At 43.6% G+C, this 24,075-nt stretch overlaps 1 protein-coding gene across 1 annotated transcript; it reads left to right on the forward strand.

The window, feature by feature from the left end:
• Nucleotides 1-5,237: 5,237 nt before the first annotated feature.
• Nucleotides 5,238-23,914, forward strand: WEE1 (WEE1 G2 checkpoint kinase). Its single transcript, XM_036765367.1, has 11 exons — nucleotides 5,238-6,034; nucleotides 7,825-8,030; nucleotides 8,847-8,913; nucleotides 9,004-9,176; nucleotides 10,978-11,099; nucleotides 14,943-15,089; nucleotides 16,989-17,081; nucleotides 17,165-17,250; nucleotides 18,751-18,921; nucleotides 19,044-19,189; nucleotides 21,470-23,914. Exons 1-11 carry the CDS (start codon nucleotides 5,456-5,458, stop codon nucleotides 21,621-21,623), a joined length of 1,944 nt encoding a protein of 647 aa, XP_036621262.1. The 5' UTR covers nucleotides 5,238-5,455; the 3' UTR covers nucleotides 21,624-23,914.
• The last annotated feature ends 161 nt before the right edge of the window (nucleotides 23,915-24,075 follow it).

Below are 24,075 nucleotides of genomic sequence, written 5' to 3' on the forward strand. Positions count from 1 at the left end.
ATCATATACCACAACTTCTTCAGCCATTCCCCATTTGATAGGCATCCCCTTCAATTTCCAATGCTTTGCCACTACAAAAAAGAGCTGCTATAAATATTTTTGCACCCATAAGTGCTCCCCCACCCCCTTTTTAAAATCTCTTTGGGATACAGACCTAGTAGTAGTATTGCTGAGTCAAAAGGAATGCACAATTTGACTGCCTTTTCAAATTCCAAATCGCAGGAGAGCCTAGTTGTTGCTCATGTACCCCAGAATTAAAAGTACAGTTAGAAAAGAGTCCTTACTTGAGGCTAAAATCTAGTCTCCCTTTGTTTTCCACATTTCCTCCTCTACAAAGTGAGGGCATCGAACAAAAAGGCTGGGAGATCTTTAAGGCATATTCCAACTCCAGCATTCTGTGATTCTGTGACTTAGAGCACTGGGAGAGGTTAGGGAGTCGACCCCTGAATCAGGATGACCAGGGTTCAAGTCCTGTCTCTAACACAACCTGACTATACATAGCCCAGGCCAAGTCACTGTAAGTTTTCACTGCCCCAGATTACTCTCTAAGACTTTGGGCAGGCCTGCTAAAGTATAGAAGGGTTGTCCATCATCATTGGTAGAAAGAGCTTCCTCAGCAGGGACCAGTGAAATCACAGGTCCAGAGTAAAATAATAAAAATAAAGCTCTAGAAAAAGGGGAGGCCAAGCCTTACAGGTACTTCCACTCTCAAAGTGAAATTTGATGCAGACATGAACAGAAACTCACTATCTGTTCTTTTAAAAAAAACAAACAACAAAACCCAAAACCACCCTAAAACAAAAAAACTTCAAAACCAGAAGTTGACTTGGCTTATGAATCTGAGACTAAGTTGTCCAGGCAAGAATCCACCTCTGTTGGGAACAGAGGAATTTCTGGCCCCACAAAAGGCCTTTTCACTCTCAGTCCTGTTTCTTAAAGGAGACAAACAGGTTAAGTTTGCTTTCCCAACCACTAGCAGCAAGAAAACTTGCCCTCTCTTCGGTTATTGCAACATTATCAAAAAGTGTATGGATTTGGCAAAAATTCCCTAGCAACACCACATTGAGCAACATTAGTGGGTGGGGAAGGGAACCAGGCCCTGGGGCTGGTGGGTGTGAACTGTTCTCTCCAGCTTTAGGAGGCTGTGTGAGACGCCCTGTTGTTCCCTTTAAACAGCCAAAGGCAGAGGAAGCCGGGATTGGCCATTTAAAAGGTTAACTGTATCTGCTGCCTATTAAGCTACAATACCCTCCTGTGCCCCAGCCAGCACACAGGATGTGCTGTGTTCTTGGGGATAGTTTCTCTTATCTGAGCACTTTTACTTAGGGGGAAAAAAAGGCAGCTTCACTGCTAAAGTCTCAAGGCAGACAAACGGTAGACTTCACATGCTAGATATGATGCTCTCCCATGGTAGAATGGAAAAAAGACTTGACAGATTTGGGTATTCAGAAGACCAGGATTCTAGTTTTCTAGCCATCGTTACTAATGGGACCCTGGATAAAACCATTTTATATCTTTTTCTCGAGCTTTATCTTCCTCATCTCTAGAACAGGGATAATAATACGACCACAGTTTCAGCTAGGCATATTTTCACCTGGGGTAAAAAAAGAGTTAGAGGTGTGGCACTGACAGTTTGGTTCTGACCTGACAGAAAGGGGACGTTCAATGTTTTTGCCTGGTAGCATATGCTCTCTGGGATCACCCCCTTGGGCTCCAAGAGGAAGGCAATATGGAAGGGGCAGATGGTACCCCGATCCCTTTCATTGGCCTCGTACTACTCAATTATTATTATTATTAGCGAGCCTTTATAAATCTCATTAAGATTTGACAAATATTACCTCCTTCCCTTTGGGAGGAAGGTGTTTTTATCATCTCCATTTTATTGATGAAGAAACTGAGGGAGACAGCTCAGTCGGTCCACTAAATGTCTGGTGATGGATTTGAATTTAGTTACACTCCTCTGCAGCTAGGTGACACAGTGGATAAATCTTGGGGGCTGGAGTCAGGAAGACCTGCCTGAAGTCAAGTCTGGCTATGTGACCTTGGGCAAATTACTTAACCCTGTTTGTCTCTGTTTCCTCATTTGTAAAATGAGCTGGAGAAGGAAATGGTAATCCACTGTAGTATCTTTACAAAAAAACCCCAAATGGGGTCACAAAGAATCAGACCGGACTTAATAAAAGCAACAGTAACACACTCCTCTGCAATCTACCTCATAGGACGGTGGTGAGGCTCAAATAAGATGTAAAGTATGAATTATTGTTAACTACCTATCAGCAATTTTTTTTTTAGCAACTCCTTATGTGTAAGAAAGAGAATTCCTGCCCTGCTGGAGCTTACAGTCTGATTGGGAAGACAAGACACACACATTCAATGTATTAGTGATTTATTATTTCCGATGTTTTGGGTTTTGTGCTTGGCACCAAGGGAGATAGAAGAATGAAAAACGGCACAATCCATGTTGTCAAGGACCTGACAATTAATACGGGGGATGAGATGAATCTAAAGGAATGTTACAAAGCTTAATGTGATAGGAGGAAAGGTGCAATCCAGAGGGCTAGGAGTAATTTGAGGAAGAAAAGAGAGGTCACTAGGACCCTAGAGCAGAGGAGGCAAACATAGGGTCAATATTCCTGAGTACTGTCCAAATCAGATTAAAAAGTAATTGGGATAGATTTAACGAGATCAATAAAAATATGATAAAACATAGATAACATAACATTTTCAAAGTAAGTCAATATTCCGTCTGCAGGGTTCCTTATGCACACATTAGTGCCCTTTTCTGTTTGAGTTAGACACCACTGCTTAGGGGTGAGGGGGCGGAATTAGAGAAGGCTTCATGGAGGTGACGCCTGAGCTGGTCAAGGAAGAGAAATTTTTCATGTGGGGCTGAGGAGGAACTGTATTCCAGTAGGCACAGCTGGTGTGAATGCAGGAAAATTGAAGAGGTCAGGACAGAATTAGGAAATGACTAGTGGAAATACAGAAGAGATCAAAGGCTGGAGACTGCTTGGAGCCATATTGTGAAAGGTCTTCTATACCAAGGGCATAGACTGGCAAGGAAAGAAGGGTGGTGGTACAGTTGGAGGAACTGTGCACATGCTGAGCACGAGTGTGACCTTGGCCAAGTCACAGCTTGTCTCCTCCTCTGTAAAATAAGGGGGTGGGAGTAGATGGCTTCTGGGCTCCCTCCCTTCCCTACATCTGGGAACCTGTGGTTTTTATGCTGTAGGAAGGCACTGAAAGTTTCTGAGTATGGGAGTGACACGGTCTCTAACCTGAGAACTGGGGAAGATTATTTTAACATTATGCAATGGATGGATGGATTTGAAAGAGAAGCCATGTATAACCATTGGAGAGGTTATTACTTGAAAGAGATGAGGCCCCCAACCAGAGAAGTGCATGTGGGAGTAAAAAAAAAAAAGGATGGGTGGGTGAGATGCTATAAAGTTGGGGATGAGGAAGAAGGAAGAGTTCAAAGTCATTCAAAGGTTTAGATCCTGGTGACTGGAGGATGGTCATACATTTTAGCAGAATTATATACTTCATATGTACAAAGGGTAGCATTTTATGCCTTCTCTGTGGATGTCTTGAAGTCAGTTAGAAGAGGGATTGGAGCTCGGGGAGAAAAGGAGCTCGGGGCTGGGGATATATTTGGTAGACATCTGCAGAGAGGTGATAACTGAAACAGTGGGAGTGGAAAGGAAAAATTACTAACGGACAACAAAAGGCGGTAGATAAGTGAAATAAGGGAATGATTACTAGGTTCATCTTTTATTCTGTTAACCCCTCCCCTCTCTGAGCCTTTAGAATGGGATTGGACTCGGGAGGTGAGAGTTATTTCCAGAGTGTGGACATCTTTCAAACTAGAAACTTAATTCGATGGTGTCCCCTTTGGAAAGCGACAAAAGGACGGGATTCGTGCGGGGCCCGTTGGATTCCAGCTGTCCCCCAGGCGGAGCTGCCAGTCCGGGCTCCAGTTCTAACCCCTCCGTCTAAATAAATTGCAGACCGAAGTGTGTCTGCTCTGCGCCCTTAACGCTTGGGACCATTCTGTCTGCGGTCCCCAGTCACCCACCGGCCTCTGGCGCCTGTTTGACCCACAACTGGACCGGATCAGGCTTTGCCTAAGGTCAGGGTCAGGGTGCTGAAGAGCTCATACGTGACCAGACGGCGAAGGGTGACTCCACTCAACCCCATTTGGGGCCCAGCAGGCACGTTCTCGGTGGCATTCCCGGCTGGCCGCCCACCCCCAGCAAGCTCTGCCTAGACGTGGACTTTGGACACGCGTGTTTACTCAGCTGCTAGACGGAGTTTTGCCTGCCTGCCTGCAGCAAGGGGCCCTGCGGAGTCACCGCGGGGGGACTGCGGTTCTCCCCACCCCCAAGCTTCCGCAGAGCCAGCCCCCCACCCGCCAGGAAGGCTGTGCAGGGTGCAGCTGCAGCAGCAGCAGCAGGCAGGCGCTCACGCCCGAGCAGTCCTCACAGCTCAGGGAAAGCACCCGAGGGGAAAACCCTTCTTCATTGACCCCAAGAATTCCGGGCTGCGCCTCGCCCCCTTCCCCTCTTCTTCTCACCCCCCTGCCCCTTTTCCCCCTTCTCCTCCTCCTCTTCCCTCCCACTTTTCTCCTTCTCCCCTCCTATTCTCCCCCACCCCCACTTTTCTCCTCCTCTTCTTCTTTCCCTCCCATTCTCCCCTCCCCCTACTTTTCTCCTCCTCTCCTGTTTTCTTCCCTTCCGATACTCTCCCCCTCCTCACTTTGACCCTCCTTCTCACCTACCAATTCTTTTCCCCTTCTCCCTCTCATTCTTTTTCTCTCCCCACCTCCCATTTTGCCCCGCTCCTCCTCCCTATTCTTTCTCTTTTCCCTTTCCCCCCACCCTTTTGTGGGGTGGGACCCTCAACAACCTCGGTCCCGCTGCGGTCTCTCCTCCCCATAGGCCAGCACTGCTAGCCACGCCCTCTCTCCTCCCTGCTCCTCTCCCCCTGGGCGGATGTGTGTATGTTTGTGTGTCTTCAACTACGTGTAGAGAGGGGTGGAGGTGGGGGCGGGGAAGGGCGGAGCCACAAGTTTCGCGCCAAAATCGCGTAGCACGTTCCCTCCCCCCGCGGGGAACGTAGCGCCCTCCTTTTTTTTCAAACCCCAAACTGGGCGGGGATTGGTGGGTTGGGCGTTCACGTGACTAACGGTCGCGGGAAGCCGCGGATCCCGAACCTCGCTGGCAGATCGTCCCGGACTCCAGCAGCTTGGACTAGCCTGCCCTAGCAGCTGCCGCCGCCGCCGCCTCGGAGCCGCGACCCCGCTCCTCGCCCCCTCCCCCGCTCAGCACCAGTGGCCGCGGTGACGTCCCGCAGAGGCGCGGAAGCCGGAGCTGCCCGGGCCGCCGCCGCCCCTGCGGAGCTCCTCGGGCCGCACGTGGCGGTCCCGCCCCCTCGGCCCCAGCTCGGTGTCCCCATGAGCTTCCAGAGCCGGCTCCAGGCGCCGCCGCCCCGCGGCCGGCCCGGAGGCTCCTGCGCGCTGCGGCAGAAGCTCATCTTCTCCCCGGGCAGCGACTGCGAGGAGGAGGAGGAAGAAGAGGAGGAGGACGAGGGCAGCGGCCACAGCACCGGGGAGGACTCGGCCTTCCAGGAGCCAGACTCACCGCTGCCGCCCGCCCGCAGCCCGGCAGCCCCGGGGCCGGCCGCCGAGCCCGAGAGCGAGCCGGGCGGCCAGAGGCGCGGCCCAGGCCGGCTCCCAGCCCCGGACCCGCAGGAGGAGGAGATGCCGCCGGCCGACGAAGGAGGCACGGGCGGCGCCGAGGGCGACTCGTGGGAGGAGGAGGGCTTCGGCTCGTCGTCCCCGGTCAAGTCCCCTGCCGCCGCCGCCGCCCCCTACTACCTGGGCAGCCCCTTGTCGCCGCTCCGCGGGGACCGCTCCCCGCGCGGCCGCCCGCGCCGTGACGGCTCCTGCTCGCCGGTGCCCGACTACCCGGGCACGCCGCCGCACAAGACTTTCCGCAAGCTGCGGCTCTTCGACACGCCGCACACCCCGAAGGTGAGGTCGGGGGAGGGTCCCCCGGGGTGCTCGGGCCTCAGGGGCAGGGGCGGGGCGGGGGAGCTTACATAACCTCGCAGCTGCGGCGCCCGCACTTGGCACCGCGCACCGGGGCCTGCCCTCGCCAGTGGCCGTTAGGGTTATGTAACCGCGGAGAGCCGCCCCCCCCCCCAACCCCCGGCCGGGCCCCGGGGCTTTGGGAAGGTGGTCGCGGGGGTGGGAGGGCTAGGGCCGCCCCGGGCGGGGGGAGCAGACCCGGCCCCTACGGGCGGTCAGCGGGACGGGACCGATGCTGTAGATGAGCAGTTTTAAAAAGAAGTGTGGCTTTGTAAAATTTGGGAAGGATGTGTGTGTGTGTGTGTGTGTGTGTGTGTGTGTGTGTGTGTGTCTGTCTGTGTGTCTGTCTGTCTGTCTAGATTTCGATAAACCCCCTACGTCCTACCGTGTGTCCTGGGAGCAGACACAGCCCCTCTACGTTTTGTCAGTTGGAATACTGAAGACTCGGAGTTTTAAATTAAGTTTTACCTTTGTGTGTTTTCAGTTTTAATTTAATAGGTTGTGCTGCGTTCTGCAGTTGTAAGTTTAGGGTACGTAAGGATACTGTGTAGCCATAGCCAAATTTTTGTGTTTTTTTTTTAATGCGTTTTGTCGAAGATGCCTTTTGTCTTGACATGTGTTATTTCAGTCTTCCCCATCTCCCAGTGAGCCCTGCCTCCTGAGAAAAGAAAACGAAGACATTAAATGTTTTTTACACATTGAGTTGGCAGAATCTTTTCAGGCCTGTAGGACAAAACTTGTTTTCTGTTTTACTTTTTAAGACAGAAGAGGTGACATTTATGTATCAGAGTGTAAAATATGTATATCTGTATACATATAGTATATATTTAAAGATACATACATGTATATGTACATATGTATGCACATAGAATGTCAGAGCTTCCAAACTAAACTCTACATAATGATGCCTTCTAACTTCAAAACCTTTATTTTAGCGCCCCAGTATTTCTCTTTAACCCAGTGCAGGCAATGTAATACCTATCATAGTCGTTTAGTAAACGTTTGTAAAATGAATGGATGTCTCCTTTGTCCAGCCAGTGTGAAAGTTAGTCTTTTGAAATTTTAAATGATTCCAGAAAGAAGTTAACAAATATTTAACATTATAAAAGCTGAATTGCTTACGTTCGTCTTTGGGTTTGCTTCCTTGTTTTTGCAGCTGTAAAGATGGTGGTAGTATGAGCCTCCAAGTTGTCCCTGTTATTGGCTAGCTTGGCCCATCCCACATCTCCTGGAGTCTGAGAGGGTTGGGGGAGGGAAACAGTCACCAGGAGGAGGAGGTTTCTGGCTGCCTGTCCCTCCTATCCATTGCTTTAGGCATCGAAAGGGTTCGTTTAGGAGCTCACCGCCAGCCAGCTGGATTTCTTCTTTTGAGCTCAGTTTTTACTGAAAAATAAACTTTTGCTGAAAAATGAAGGGCTCATTTCAGCTTCCTTTTATGTATGACTTCAGAGGAACTCTCTTTTAACTAGTTTACTTTTACAGAAAGTAGGCCAAACTTGAGAAATCCTGAGCCCAGGTATACAGCCTTGTTTGTCTAGGAACTAGACAGGCTTATGGTTTTTTTTTTGTCTACTTGTTTGTTTGTTTTGTATTGTTTTTTGTTTTGCTATCAGCAGATTTAGCAGTATTAACTAGTTCCTACTCTTCAAGCAAACTAAATTGGCCAAGTGGGAGTGGGGGAGCACTTTGTTGATCATCTTAGATACTGACAAAATTTCCTTGTTACAATCTAGAGTTTGCTGTCCAAAGCTCGAGGAATAGATTCCAGCTCTGTTAAAATCCGAGGTGGTTCTCTGTTCATGAGCTCAGGAAGATCAGAAAAGCAAGGATTTGATGTGAGACAAACCCCTCAAGTGAATATTAATCCCTTCACTCCAGATTCAATGTTGCTTCATTCTTCGGGACAGTGTCGTCGAAGGAAGAGAACACACTGGAATGAGTATGTCCCTTGATACTGTTATCCAGTCTTATTTTCAAGTCTTGCTTTTTATACGTTTGATTGAAATAAAAATTTGTATTTAATGCTCCTATTTACAGTGAGTTTCTAGACTATGTTGTGTTCTAGAGGTTCTTAAGAGGTAGAAGTGTGTTTAGCTCTAAATGTTGAGGGCGCTATTTCCTGTTGAAAAGGGACCTTTGTAGAGCAGAAAGAAATAAAAGATTGCCTGTTCATCTTGGAGGAAGGTGTTTAGAGCCTGGAAATAAGAGGTGGTACTGAATACTGTTATAATAGGGGAAAGTTAGAGAGGTGGAGTGCTGTTAATAATACAGACTGCTTCATGAGGTACTGAGACCCTCTTCATTGGAAGTATTCAAGCAGAATTGAGACACTTTCAAGGAAGTGTTTATTGTCAAGTGAAGGGGTTATAGCTGTTAGATGAGGGGGCTTCTTCCAACCCAGGTTCTATTATTAAATTCTAGATTGGGAGAGTTAACTTAGAAGGGCCTTTGGAGATAGTTGTAGTAGGGTTAGGGAATTATGGTCCAGGTCATTGGTCTGGGACAAATACAATATTTGATAGTCATAGAATCTGGAAAACAAATGTGGGGTGAAGGTCTTTACCCTGAACTAAGTTGATTAGTAACCTCACCTTAAAAACCTTTGAAGGAGAAATGCTTGGTTATGTTTTTGCCGCATCGTCCTATTAAAATCCCACTAGTAATCTGAATATACTTGCCAGATAAAGTTAAGAGCAGGGGTTGGAATATGTCTTCCCAGTATATTTGGTGACGAGAGCTCCAATTCTTATTTCAGTTCCTGTGATGAAGACATGGAAGCGAGTGATGGGGAGCTTGAAGATGAGACTACCAGGCCTGCCAAGGTATGTTGTCACATAGCCTCCTCCTCCTTTGTGCCTTCTGTCGACTTGACTTTTATACTTTTGAAACAGTCAAATTTTTTGTTGTTACAGAGAATTACAATTACGGAAAGTAACATGAAATCAAGATATGAAAGTGAATTTCATGAACTAGAGAAGATTGGATCAGGAGAATTTGGTTCAGTATTTAAGTGTGTAAAGAGGCTAGATGGCTGTATCTACGCCATAAAGCGATCAAAGAAGCCATTGGCTGGTTCTGTCGATGAGTGAGTATTTTTTTTAACCCTAATCTTTGTTTCTATGCTCCTTTGTCAGAGGTAGCTTGTTAAATTCTTGAGTTCTGGCGGCATTCAGATTCTAAACTTAAAAGGCGTTGAAATTGGAACGGTTATTTAAAGTTAGAAAAAATGTTGTTCTGGTCAATTTTGCTTGCTTTTATTTGGACTTGGGAGTATTTGAAGTCTAGCCTGAATTTGATGCATGATTTTACTGCCCTTACCTTTACAAAATAGTATTTCTGTGGGTATCTTTTGTTTTTACCCAGCCCACATTTCCTTTGTCCCTTCTCCTTCCCTTCCCACAAAGCTGTCTCTTATAACAAATAGTTTTTTTAAAAGAAGATGAGAAAAAAAGCTGACCAAAAGAAATTAACACACAAATCTAACATTAGATGCAATGCTTCAAACTGGACCTCCCATCTCTGCAAAGAAATTGGGGGGTGTGTCTTCTCTTGCCTCCTCTTTGAGGCCATGCTTATTCTTTGTAATTTTGTAACCTTCACTTTCATTTGTTTTATGATGTTATTAACATTTGTATTGTTGTAGTCATTGTATATGTTGTTTTCCTGGCTCTGCTTACTTCTTTCTGCATCAGTTCATATAGATCTTCCCATGTGTCTCTGTATTCATTACCTACATCAGGGCTGTCCAAAACATGGGCTGTGCGCCCCCTTGAGGCCCGCCTGTGTCCACGTCCACCACAAGCACAGAAATAACACAGATGTTTTAGTTAAAGCATTTATGTCAGTTTCCAAGCCTGTAGTAAACACAGGCGGGCCACATAAAATCACTAAAGTGGCATAAAATCGCATTGCGGCCTTGTGGGCCGCAATTTGGACAGCCCTGGCCTACATCACTTCTTAAAGCACAGAAATATTCCATCACACTCATATGCCACAGTTTGTTTATCCATTCAGCAACTGAAGGACATCTACTTTGTTTCTAATTCTTTGCTACCATAAAAAGTACTGCCATAAAATTTTCTTTTATGTGGGACGTGTGTGTGTGTGTGTGTGTGTGTGTGTGTGTGTGTGTGTGTGTGAGAGAGAGAGAGAGAGAGAGAGAGAGAGTGTGATCAAATGGTATGGACAGTTTGTTTTAGCAGTTTTATTTACATAATTCCAAATTACTTTCCAGAATTGTATCAGTACATATCTTTACTAACTAGGCCATTAATGTGTCTGTCTTTGCACAAGCCCTTTAGCATTGACTAGCCCTTCTTTTATCATCTTTACCAGTTTGCTGGGGGTGAGGTGAAACCCTCAGGGTTGTCTTGATTTGCATTTCTCTTATTACTTACAAGTGATTTAGAAACTCTTTCATATGGTTATTTTTTATTTATTTAGTATTTAATTTTTCCCCAGTTACATGTAAAAATTCTCTCCTTCCTTCCCCCCTCCCAACCCCCTTTGAGAAGGCAAGCAATTCCATATAGGTTATGCATGTGTAGCCATGCTAAACGTATCCATAATAGTCACTTTCTTATGGTTGTTAACAGTTTCCAACACTCTTGAGAACTGTCTTGGTCTTACATATTTTTATTAGTTCTCTTTATGTCTTGGATATCAAACCCTTCTCAGAGGTATTTATGCCCTTACCTCTTAATCAAGTTCACCGCTAAGCTTTCCTGCATTGTAGGACTCGAAGGGGCTATTGTCCCTTAACCAAACCTCTGTCCCATGTAAAAGGTCCCTGAAGGAATAGAGACTGATAGTTTATCAGATGATCTATGATGGGGTGAAGTTGCCTGGTTCATGTTGGTACTGATCTCCAAACTTCTTATAAACAGACAGAATGCTTTAAGAGAAGTCTATGCCCATGCAGTACTTGGACAACATTCTCATGTGGTTCGATACTTCTCTGCATGGGCGGAAGATGATCACATGCTGATACAGAATGAATATTGTAATGGTAAGCCAGACTTTTGGGGGGGGGATTGTTTTTAAAACATTTTGTTTTCCTATTTCTTCCCAGATGAGGAAGCATGAGTGAAGCAGCAACAGACTTAAGAGTTCAAACACCAGCATTCTAGTCCTAACTGCTATTTGCTGAGTCACTTTAGGTGTCTCCTTTTTCTTTAAAATGTGGAATCCTCCTTGTGCTGCTTATTTTCTGTGGTTCTTTTTAGAGTTAAGAGATTATGACTGTGAAAGGCTTTATTGTAAACTGTAAAGCTCTGAATGAGTGTCAGCTGTTGTTGATACTGTTATTCTAAACAAAGTGAATACTGAAAGTAATTATTCCTAAAGTCACTTAAAGTCTTAACTTTATTGATGTGTTTTCTATGTCAATTGAGTTTAATAGGCGTTTATCATCAGTTGCCTGTGTAAAGAGAAACTAACAAGGCTAGAAAGAATCCATTTTACTTCCAGCTAAAACCTCCACCAAGCTTTTTTTTAATAAGTTGAGTATATTTCCAGCCAGCCGCACTTTGAGGTTCACATGGCCCGTGAGCTGCGAGTGCAGAATGGCGCCTCCTTATGCTCTTTTCACTGTCTTGCTGCTTTATTAAGTAGAAAGCACCACAGCAATTTTCTAATTAAAATAGGAAAAGTAACAGGCACCTAGTCACCTCTTCAATACAAACAAAACCTATATCATGCTTTTGCGCTGTGCAGCATAGGTAACACGAAGCAATTTTTTTTTGTTTTTTGTTTTTGATAGGGAAAAATACGTGAAAAGTATTCTCAAAGAAAGTCATTATATCAGAGAAAACTATCTACATGTATATATTCTACTTTCTCACTGTTTGCATCTCAGATGCATGTAATCTAGCTTCTAATTCCACTGACTTGAAATGGCTCTCCGAAATTATCAAAGATCTCATAATTACTAAAGCTGATGGCCTGGTCTTGGTCCTCTTCCTTCCTGAGCTCTCTGTAGTTTTTGATACTGTTGACCATTCCCTCCTAGTTCATTTCTCTTCTGCTTGTCTTATGTTACTTTTTGTGTTTCTCATTCTACCTATCTGTTCTATCTCTGTTGATGAATCATTATCTTCCATCTCACCCCTTAACTATACATCCCCTAAGATTCTGGGGCTTTTCTTCTTGACAGCTCCTATGGGTTCATGTATCATCTCTTTGCCAGATGACTCACAGATTTATATATCCAAACCTCATCTTTTTTGATCTCCTTTCTTGTATTGCCTGATGCCTAGTAGTCTTCTTCTAGGTTGTCCTATAGGCAATTCAAACTCAGCATGTCCAAAGTAGTACTTATAACTCCCCCACTCTGTCCCTTGCCCCCCCAACTTCACTGCTTCTCTTAAGACCATGACTATCTTCCCAGTCAGCCAGGTGTACAAACTCAGTTCCTGACCCTTCCCTCCCTCACCGCCTCTTCCCTATGTCTGGTCAGTTGCCGTGGTTACACATTTTACCTCCGCAGCATCCGCAGATGCCTTTTCTCTCCACTCACATGGCCGCTACCCCGTGGGCTATTGTAATAGTTTCCTAGTTAGTCTCCATGCTTCCAGGATCTCTCTTCAGTTTATCTTCCTCAGAGCTGCCAAAATAATCCACCTAAAAAAGAAGTCTGACCTTATCTTTCCGTGCCTGTGAATTTTCAGTGGCTTGCCATTTAAAGCGCTGCTCACCTGTTCAGAGGAAGTCTTTCCTGACCTCTAGGTGGGAGAGCTCTCTCTCCTCACATTCTTATTTACTTGTGTGAGTATAGCATCCCCCCAAGTGGACTGTAAGTTCCTTGAGGAGAGGGGCTGTTTTCAATTGGTCCTCATTTCCCCAACACTTAGCAATAAGGCCTTGAACATAATAAAACTTGGAAGTTTATTGAATTAAGTCAAGCTGTGTGAGCCAAGAGTTTTTCTTGATCTGTTGGAGACTTAACTTTCCAATTAGGATTTAGAAGATAGGAATTCAGTTGTCTCGCCTCCCTTTCATGGCTAAACTCTTCTGTATAAAGCCCTCTACAATTGGTGCCTCACCTTCTTCTACTCTTACTCTTTTGTAAACCTTTTGCAGTCTGGCTTTTGGCCTCATGCTACTTGAAGCTGCGCTTTCCAAAGTCACCTTTGATCTTCTGATGACCAAATCTAGTGGTATATTCTTGATCCTCATCCTTCTTAACCTCTTTCCAACTTGTGACACTGCAGATGGCTCTCTTTTTGGTACTTTCTTCTCTAGGTTTTTGTGACGTTGCTCTGTCCTGGTTCTCCTTCTACCTGTCTGACTGCTCCTTCTGGATCTCTTTGCTGGATCCTCCCCCAGGTCATGCCTGCCAAAGTGGATGTCACCCAAAGACTCTAACCTGGGCTTTTTTTGCCTTCTTCTTCATCATTATCGTATTTGGTGATCTTATCAGCTACTTTTGAGTTCAATTATTTCTAATCGGGTGATCCTCAGATCTATTTATCCAACTTTAATCTCTCCCTGACCTCTAGTCTTATATTACCTACTGCCTGTTGGGCACCTCAGACTGGATGCCTATAGGCATCTCAAACACAACTCATTCTTCCCACCGAATGTAGGCCCTTATCTCCTCAGGCTTTAACCATTTAATAACATTTGATCGGGCTTCCTGCCTCAAGTCTCCTCATTCCAGTTCATTCTGCATTCAGCTGCCACATCTAAAGCCTAGGTCAGACCATATCACCACCCTAGGCAATAAACTGAAGAAGTATCATACTGCCTTTAAGATCAAAGACAAAATACTCTGTTTGGCTTTTAAAGTCCTTCAGTTTGCTCCCTTCCTTTCCAGTTTTCTTATGTTTCACTTCCTTTCATGTACTCTATGATCTGTTGATGCTGGCCTCTTTGCGCTTCATTGAACAAGACCCCCCCATCTCCCAAATTCGTGCCATTTCACTGGCTATACCGGATGCTGGGAATTCTTTCTCTTTTTACCTCAGCCTTCTGGCTTCCTTCAAGAACCACCTCAAATCCTACCTTCTGCAAAAATTCCCCCTAATGTTAATGCCTTCCCTCCGATACTCCCTCTCATTCACACTGCATGTATATCTACGTAAATATCTGTTTGCATATTGTTTCCCCATTAGGATGTGGGGGGCTCTTGAGGGCAGGGACTGTATCCCCAGGCCTTAGCCCAGGCCCTGCCACTCAGTAGGTGCCACTTAATAAATGCTTGTTGAATGATTGAATGCGACAAATGTTCATTAAATTCTGAATCTGCAGTGTACTAGGGGAGAAGCCAGGGACATAAAATTGAAGTAAGTCATGATTCTCGACCTTCCAGATGCTTTTAATCCAGTAGGGGCAATGAGATGTGAACAGGGCAAAGCAAGTACTCTTAGGATTTTGCAAGAATAGTGAAAGATCATTGCTGACTGAAGGTGTCAGGCAAAGATATCATTTGGCCTGTGTAAAAAATTTACATAGCTTTGGTATAAATATCTATGGAGGGCTCAAGCTGAGTATCAGGGCCAGGAAACAATTGTATAGTCTCCCTGGAACAAAAGGAATGGGGCAGATAGTTAAACGGGCTAGCTAAGAGGAATTGAGGATTCTGACTCCAGAGCTGGCATCTGTTCCAGTCACAGAGAACATGGAGAAGATGTTCCATTAGGTTGGGATCTCATAAAGGCCAGGGACCAAGGTGTAATACAATATTGTCTTACTTCTGATTTGAATGATTCTATGAGAGTTAATTACAAGGAAGAAGTTTTCAAAACATACTTTGTGCTTAATTAAATAAGCATAGCTTTACTCTAAAAATCAAGGGATTTGATTCCAAATATTTCAGAAGGGAAAAGCTAATTTGTCTTTTCTTTGTCAGGTGGAAGCTTAGGGGATGCCATAAGTGAAAACTACAGAAGCATGAATTATTTTTCGGAAACAGAACTTAAAGATCTCCTCATACAAGTTGCTCGTGGCTTGAAATATATTCATTCAATGTCATTGGTACACATGGATATTAAGCCCAGTGAGTACAGTGTAAAAGTTTTGTTCTTTTGGAGGCCACATTACCTGATCTTAGATGAAAAGACCTATGTAGCTTCAGAGCAGATTTTCTTTGGTTAGCTTTAGGTGCCTCGCTTCTGATGGGTCCTCCTCTAAAGCATCATCATGGTAGGGAGGTGCCCCTGGATTTTCAAAAACCTGTGCCAGCAGGGCCTAATAAACCGGGAAGATAGACTCATCACCAGAGGGCTGGCCACCAGGCCATGAATGTTTTCACCTATGGTGACTCCCAGAGATGTCTATGAAGGGCTGCAGGGCACTGCCCATGTTAGTGAAATCACCGGTGTACACCAGTAATGTCACCAATCCTTAAAATACTGTTAAATAGCTTTGGATGTCACTTAATAGCTAACATTTATGTAGCACTTTAAAGTTTGCAAAGTGCTTTATACTTACTACATTTATTTAAAAGTTCGAACAACTTATTCTATTAAAGTTGGAAAAGTATTGGGCAATTAAAAATGTCTTACAGTTCTTGGCTCAGAATATAGGTTATTTTAGAAATTATAGTACTGGGAGCACTTAGTTTTGGGATTGCCTGTGCTTATTTTCATTAAACCTACATGAGTTTATTTTGAGTATTTTATTGAAAGTTTTTAACTACTTTATAATAAACATACATCCTGACTTCAGGGGCAATTTAAAATGAATATGTAACTTTTTCCCAGTCCTTAGGTGGCTGAGATACTGAGAGAAATGAATATTCATGGAGAAAAGTGCAGTCTGTGGTCCTTTAAGATACTGTTTAAAGTCTTAGAAGGTGGTGGTAGTTTCACTGCTGTTGCTAGAAATGCTACTTGGGGCTTGCTTTTCAAGATGAGATTATGAGGGGCAGAGACTGACTCCATCCTTTTTCTAGAACAGTATAAGTTATTATAGAATTACAGGCACGGAAATAGGTCCTGAAAAGGGGCAGCACACCAGGTTACACAGGTAATGACAGAGCTGGGACCCAAAGGATTCTGCTCCAATATTGTGCTTTACAAGTTTATTGTACATGGTATTGGCTTCCTTGATCAATGTAAGCAGGTGTATGTATTGATTAGATAATCCTCAGAACCCACACCTTACCTTGTGGCATTATTGTTGTTCAGTCGTATCTGACTGTATGTGACCCCATGGACTGTGTCCATGGCTTTTCTTTCCAAGAGATGCTGGAGCGGTTTGCCATTTCTTTCCCCATTTTATATGTGAGGAACTGAGGCAAATCGGGATTAAGTGACTGACCCAGGGTCACCCAGGTGGTAAAGTGTCTGAATCCACATTTGAACTCATTTCTTTCTGACTCCAGGCCCAGTGCCCTACTGTGGTACACAAGTAGGTAATTCTGCTTTAGAGACTCAAGCTCATTGGGAAGCTATGACTAAAGAGCAAGGAAGAATGTGTGTCTTTGGCAAGGTCTAGAAATCATGCATCTTGCATCTGTGTGTGTTTGTGCCTGTCGATCTTGCATTTCTAGAAACATAAAGGGACGTTTATAACAGGTCACCTTAGTTTAGACTTCTAATTTGAATTATTCACCTTTTGTTTCTACATGTAGTGGTAAATTGGCACTTACTAGGGCCAAGCCTTGGCTCTGCCACTTACAGCTGTGTCACATAAGTCACTTAACACCTGAACCTTGCTCAGGTCCCTCCTCATCTGCAAAATGAGATGGTAGTCATAGGTCTCAAACAAGCAACTGTTTAATAAGAAGTTAATAAAGTCCTGTGCCTGTGTAGGCTGTCGTTAATTCAGGTCTACCCTTAATACTCCAGTTAGTCTGAAATTAATGGAGTTTGACTAAACTTTGAAACTTGTATTATGTAATTTTTTTAAACGGAATTTTTATTTCTACTTACAGTTTTTTTTCCTTCGGCAGGTAATATTTTCATATCTAGGGTGTCAATCCCAGGTACAGCTGAGGAAGGGGATGAAGATGATTGGACAGCCAATAAAGTTATTTTTAAGATAGGTAAGATAATAGAAGATTATTCTTTGTATTAGTATAATAAAACAAGCTTCTGTTTTGTTTGACTTGACTTTTGTTTTCCCTAGGTGATCTTGGGCATGTAACTAGGATATCTAGTCCTCAGGTAGAAGAAGGTGATAGCCGTTTCCTTGCCAATGAAGTCTTACAAGAGGTAACTTGAGCTGCCAGTGCTGAATCAGACTAAGTTACAGCCAGTACTAATTGTGGGCCTTTGTGGTTTCCTACAGGGCATCTCCTGGTAAAATGAAAACTCCTTGAGGGTAGAGGTTGTTTTGCTTTTTTGTCTTTGTTCTTCCCTCGCACATAATAGGTGCTTAATGATGTTTGTTTAATTAAATTCAACAAACCAGTCTGTGCCAACTATGTGAAAGACATTGTGGCTTAGATAATATTGTCCCAGCCTTGTCAACCTTGTAGTAATATCATTTATGACCCTATAACCAAACCCTAGAGTAACATTGTAGAGCTTGGGGGAACTAACTGCCCTCCAGTGTTTTACGTAATGCTGGGTTTCTCTGAAACCATTGAGTAATACGAAGCTAGGTATGTCTATATTGAAATGCCTGGCGATTAGAAGACTTAGGAAGTGATCTTATCAGTTGTAAAATATTGGAGCATTTTCACAAGGAAGAACAGGTTAGACTTGTTATGCTTGGCCGCAGCAGGGAGAAGTACTACGGGGAAGCAGGTTTTGGTTCAGTCGCTGTATAAGGAAAAACTTCTGAGAAATTAGTATTGTTTAAGGCGTAATGAAAGGACTGTTGAGCTCTCTCTCCTTTCTCAACCCTTTGATATTTATTTATTTATTATGATGTATTTCAGAAATACATTTATTACCTCTCCTTCCTCCTTGCCATAAATATAATAATAAAATAATAAAATTTTTAGAAACTGTCAGTCCAACAAAACATTGTAACCTCAAAAACTTCAGATTAATTCCGCATTTTTAATTCATCACTTCTCTGGCAGGAGGTAAAATGGCGTGTTTCATTTTTAGTTCTCTGGATTTAGGGTTTTATCATTGCATCGATCAGAGTTACTAGAGTCTTTCAGAGTTGTTTTTCCTTAAAATGCTGTTGTTATGGCATAAATAGTTCTCCTAGTTCTTCTCATTTAACTCTGCATCAACTCTTAGCATTTCCTCACTGTTTCCTCTGAAACTGTCCATTTAATCATTTCTTATGGCACAGTAGTATTCCATTACATTCATATGCCGTAGTTTGTTTAGTCATTCCCTAATAATAGGTGGGCACTCTTTTAGTTTTTCTTTCTTTCCTTTTTCTCTTTCTCCCTTCTTTTCTTCCTTCCTTCCTCCCTCCCTCCCTTCCTTCCTTTTTCTCTTTTTCTCTTTTTCTCTTCCTTCTTCCCTTCCTTCCTGCTACTGTAAAAAAAAAACCTACTAAAATATGTTTATATGTATCCTTTCTTTGACCTCTGTGGCTAGGTGACCATGTGTTTTGTCTAAGGTTCTGGCCAATCTCTTGTTACTTAGAGAGAGGCTAGTCCAGCCCAAGTCTGAGATCCCTGCCTTAATACTCTGAACCTGTGGCCCCTAGCAGCATTTTTGTTGTGTCCCATACGTAAACAAAGTTGGTCTTGATTTGAGTTGAGAGCATTCCCTTCTGAGACCATATTCTTCTCTGACTTTTAGAACTACACTCACTTGCCAAAGGCAGATATTTTTGCTCTGGCCCTCACCGTGGTGTGTGCTGCTGGCGCTGAACCGCTCCCCACAAACGGAGACCAGTGGCATGAAATAAGACAAGGAAAGCTGCCCCGGATACCACAAGTTCTTTCACAAGAACTGACAGATTTGTTGAAAGTGAGTGTTGAATATTCTCGGTAGTTCTGCCTTGTCCTGCTCTGTTCACCGGGGTGATCACCAAGGCATCTTCCATTTCCTGTTCCATTCAGTTGTGGGTCTCTTCCTTTTCGTTGAAAAAGGTCATGATTCATCCTGACCCTGAGAGGAGACCATCAGCGGTGGCACTGGTCAAGCACTCAGTGTTACTCTCTGCCTCCAGGAAGAGTGCGGAGCAGTTACGCATAGAGCTGAATGCAGAAAAATTCAAGAACTCCCTCCTGCAGAAGTAAGTCCTTGGGTGTTGTCACAGCATTGGGAGCCTCTGTTTTTGCTTTGGGATGAGTTTGTATACTTTGTGTTTTGTGTCACTCCTTTCTGAACGGATCCCTCGACATTCCTTGTAACAGATTTTAAAGGCGGAAACCAGTTCAGCAGAACTAACCAAACTGCTGATGGAATCTGGCAGTGTAGCCAGTGTTCCACAGCTATGGTCTCCCAACTCTGCCAAGAAGAGAGATACTTTTTCTCTTTTCTGGGGCCAACCTTGGCCCTTACGATCACACAGTTCCTTTTTGGTCTTCCCACCTAGGTGGCTGTGATCATTGTGTAGATTGTTGTCCTAGCTCCACTTCCTTTATCTCTGGATCAATTCATTTAACTTTTCCCAAACTTCCCTGCATTGTTCAGAGTAATCGTTTTTGTTTTTGTTTTTTGTTTTTTTCTACAGTGCACTACTATTCTGCTGCATTCGTGACCATAATTTATTTAGCCATTCCTCCCTTGAATGAGCACTGCTTCAGTTACAATTCTTTGCTGCTATGAATATTTTGGTGTATTTGAGACCTTTCTTTATTTTTTTTTTGCCTCCATAATACTGTGTTACAGAGCAGCTGAGGAGAATAAACTCCTTTGGTCCAAATATAGGCTGTATTCCCTTAATGTTCTCTTTGAAAATAAAAACAAATGGGTAAATGTTGAAAGACTTCTAGGTTGGTAGGTCAAGCTCAGGTTGTATAAGAAAGCTAGCTTGGAGGGAAAAGTGCAGGCTGTATTAAGACCAGAAATAGTACCATTGGTCTGAGCTCTGTACTACAAGCATATAATCTAGACTTCACGGCCATCATTCTAAACCGTTGTTCAGTGGGAGAGAGCTTTGCTACCATGCTACGTCGTTGGCGCGTAGGTGTTGGTGTCCCGCCCACTGAAGCAGATCCCAGCACCTTCTTCCATGCTTTCTCATGATTGCACCTTTCCAGCAGTCTTCTGCAGAGGAGCCGCCCCACATCCCAGAGGTCTTCCTCTGATTCACTCTTAAGTGGCTGCTCGGCCGTCTCTTTCTCCTCCTGTTTCTAGCCTCCCCTTCCCTCTTTCAGTGATGGCTGTGCTTCGGCTGCTCTGCGTGAGGGTGATGGTTCTGAAAGGGCCCTTTCCGTGCTTTGCCTCCTTGAAACAGAAGGAGAAAGAGACTCTATAGGACTGGCTAAAGAATTTTGTGTTTTTGTCAGTCTTATGAGTTATCTGGCTGAAAAGACACCGTGGAAGTTAACTTTTAATAACGGACTCTCTGGTGTTGGCTACGCTGCCTCTCAAACAGCAGGCCGCAGAGCCGTATTCAAAGCTGGAAGACCTTCCGTGGCTGTCTGTGAGGACTTGGGGTCACCCCTACGCTAATGCAAGGCATTAAAGAGGTATTTTGTGAAGACAGACGTGCTTTCCACGAGAGAAGTAGGAGCAAAAACCGCTCGGCAGTATTGCCTTAATGGCTCTCTAGTTACCTATGAGAAACAGGGTTTGGCAATTGCCAGCTGTCTCCAGAGGCGGAGAACCTGCAAATGGCCTTCTGGGTCCTTGGGTGCGGCCCTTTGACTGAATCCAAGTTTTACAGAACAAATCCTTGTATTAAGGGGGAATTTGTTTTGTGGAGTTTGGATTCAATCAAAGGGCCTCCCTTATGATCTGGAGGACCTAGAGGGCCACGTGTGGTCCCCTGGCCGCAGGTTCCCCACCCCTGAGCGAACCTTTGTCTCACAGGAATGGCATTCTTTTAAAGGGAATTGATTTGTCTTGAGTCGTTCACTTGAGACATACAGGGTGTGAGCCTAATCAGCATTCACAGGTCAGCCGGCAGGATGCGTGTGAAAGCTATGACAACAGATTTCAGGCTGTGAATTGCGTAGAGCACAGTGTGTTTTGCATGTCCTTGATTGAGACCAGAATTGTTGCAGGCATCTTTAGGATTTATCCAAAATGATGATGCAGGCAAGTACTTGTTGGAGGGATTTTAAAAGGAAGCCCCAAATTGGGTGGGGATTGGGATGATTTGACTGCTGCGGTGCATTTCCAACTCTGGAATTCCAGAGCTCTGTCAAGAGGTGCTTGAATAAGTGTGAAGCAAACAGCTTAAAAATGTTAAGCCTGTCTTCATGTTTTCACCTAGGGATAATGGTGGTAAATTAAGACCTGCATTTTCCGCCATTTGCTCCTCAGAATTTTGTCCTCATTTGAATGAATTTGCTAAAGATAGCATTTGAATTCCTGCCTCCTCATTCATTCTTTCTCCTCATAGAGAACTGAAGAAAGCACAGATGGCGAAAGCAGCTGCAGAGGAGCGAGCTCTGTTCACAGACAGAATGGCCACACGGTCCAGCACGCAAGGCAACAGAACAGCCCGGCTCATTGGGAAGAAGATGAACCGTTCCGTCAGCCTGACCATATACTGAACTGAACCTGTGACAAGAAGCTGCAAAGATCCATCTTCCGTGTCTATAGTTTTACTGAAGTCCCTTCGATGGGTTTTACTGGTGAATTACAGTTGGAAGCTGTATTTTGACCATTGGTATTTATCTTGGACTTGGTACCAGGTCTTGTGGTGCATTTGCTGAGACCCGCACCCTCAGTTCGGTTTCACCAGCTGTCCCAGGGTTAACCACTATTGTGGTGTGCTGCTTTGAAATTGCCGTCACATTGTATGATAGAAGGCATCGATCTCTCCCTTACACCGGTCAGGAGGACTGTATGGCCTTACTGCAAATCAGATTTTGCCTTTTTAAGAAGGAAAACAAGTGTTGAGATGACTCAGCACCAACCACCCTACCTGGTGTCAAACTTTTGTTGTTTAATTGTGAATTTTACTTGTATATCCAACTGGGAGCACTTTGTAGGCATTACAGAAACCATGGGAGGATGGTCCTGTGGGAGTATTTGCCTTGTGAATTTGCTGCTATCTTAGTTTTGTCTTTGCTGTAAAATTGTAGCATTAAAACAATCATTGTTAATAGGCTTTCTGTTGAAACAATTATGTGATACAATATAAGCTGCTAAGGAAAAAGCAGCTTTTTTCCCCTTTTTTTTCTTGGAAGCTAGTGCATTAGAAAGATGCACCTTTGTCTCTTTTTGGAACTCTGTATTAATGTAGTATAATTATTACTGGTTTTGTAATTCTTCCCAATAATGGCCTTCCTGCTTACTCTCCAATTTTTAAGATGTTTTCTTCTTTTCCTTTTCCCTCCTTCCAAGCATTTGTACTGGGCTGTACTGTTAGTCTGTTTTTAAATGTTTTGCCTGTTTCTTTGACATTCATGTATATAAATTGATTTTTGCTGATACTGTACAGACCTACAATCTGAAATACCCAAATGACTTCTCACTATTCTGAGTTCTTCGTGAAACATAGTTTGACTGTAAATTAGCCTTTTGAACTAATAATACAGACTGTTAGTGGATTTAGTGGATCTTGCCCCAAATAGAATTGACTATTACTGGTTTGTTTGTCATTAATTTTGGTTTTAAATGTTTACATTTGTCTGGGTTCGACTTATATTTTTATTAGTGTTGATGAGCATGTTAAAAGTCATTCGGAGATTAGTAATTGTCTCTGAATGCCGTTGTGCTCTGTTGAGTTGGATCTTGCATTTTGTATAGCTAGAGTATGGTATCATTTGAAGGAGAACTATACTAGAGAAGAAAGTCTGGACTTGTGTCCTAGAACTTTCGTTTAATGTCTGTGTAACCCGGCACGGATCATTTGACCTTTGGCCCCAGTTTCCTGTAAAAGTATAAAATCTCTATTCGTAATTATTAATTATATTATCTCTAGTCATAAAATAGAAATGATACTTAATGCCTTATCTTCCTCAAAGAGATTTTGGGTGGCAAGCACTTTGTAAATTGTTAAATGCCATAAATAATATTTTGTGCCATGCCATGACAAGTTTGAAGACCATTGCTACACTGGAAATATTGATGGGAACAGAGATGATTTTAGCATTTTGGCTTCAATGGGCACTTCATCAGTTCATAAAGGGTTCGATTCTCAAAGCTTATATGATTTTCTTTAACCCTAGAAAAATTTTTGTTGACCAGAATAATTGCAACCATTCAGTTTATGGTCCTTAATTCAGAAATCTTAGGTTCTTGGGATTCTTGGGAGTCAAGAGGATTTTTAATCACAACTGTAAATGTTTGAAACTGTTTTTATGTGACTTTTGATATACTAAATGTTTTACTTCCTGTCTACTGAAGAGGTTGCAATTCTTTTCTGTAGCTTCAGTTTGGGAACATTCTGGTTACCACTTCTGACTTTCTTGTTGCATCCAAACCATTAGAAAGAGATCTTTTAAGTTGGAAAAAGGTTGGACTTGATATCAGACTTAATGGTTTCAGAATTTGGATGTGCAAACTGAAATGCTGATCAAAAGTGAGGCAGGTGGAAGGAGATTCCCCACAGTCAGGGAGAATGTGTTTAAACAAGAAAAAGGAATCTGGTCCTCAAATACTTTTAAAGAAATGTTTGTTTGACTTACATTGGTTTTCTTTTGAGGTTATCTCATCCATAGAATGATAGACCTGGAGCTGGACAAGCCAAAGAGAAACTTTACAGGTAAAAGCAGTTGAGTCTCCAGGGGCTTGTGAAAGCTGAGGCTTGTACTCAAAGACTCTGGACAGTCCTAGGATCCCTCTAGTACACTTTTGTACTGTTATACTTTTTCCGTTGGTATACGTTCAAATACATTTGACCTGGGTCTGATCATTTGAACCTCAAACCTTTGCAATGTGATATCACTCTACTGAAATTTCCATCAAAGATTGCTGGGTATATTTAATAACTAAATGGCCTTTTTCTCAGTCTTGTAGCTTTTGGTGCTGTTGGTAACTGCCCTTTGGATGGATGCT

The sequence above is a fragment of the Trichosurus vulpecula genome, chromosome 6, assembly GCF_011100635.1.
Source record: "Trichosurus vulpecula isolate mTriVul1 chromosome 6, mTriVul1.pri, whole genome shotgun sequence".
Taxonomy (NCBI): Eukaryota; Metazoa; Chordata; class Mammalia; order Diprotodontia; family Phalangeridae; genus Trichosurus; species Trichosurus vulpecula.

Bases quoted from the DNA above. Each gene is read 5' to 3' on its own strand.
- WEE1 (XM_036765367.1), top strand. From the start codon at position 5,456: ATGAGCTTCCAGAGCCGGCTCCAGGCGCCGCCGCCCCGCGGCCGGCCC. The intron at 17,251-18,750 runs GTAACTTGAGCT...TCTGACTTTTAG, and splicing joins CCAATGAAGTCTTACAAGAG to AACTACACTCACTTGCCAAA. The intron at 18,922-19,043 runs GTGAGTGTTGAA...TCGTTGAAAAAG, and splicing joins AACTGACAGATTTGTTGAAA to GTCATGATTCATCCTGACCC.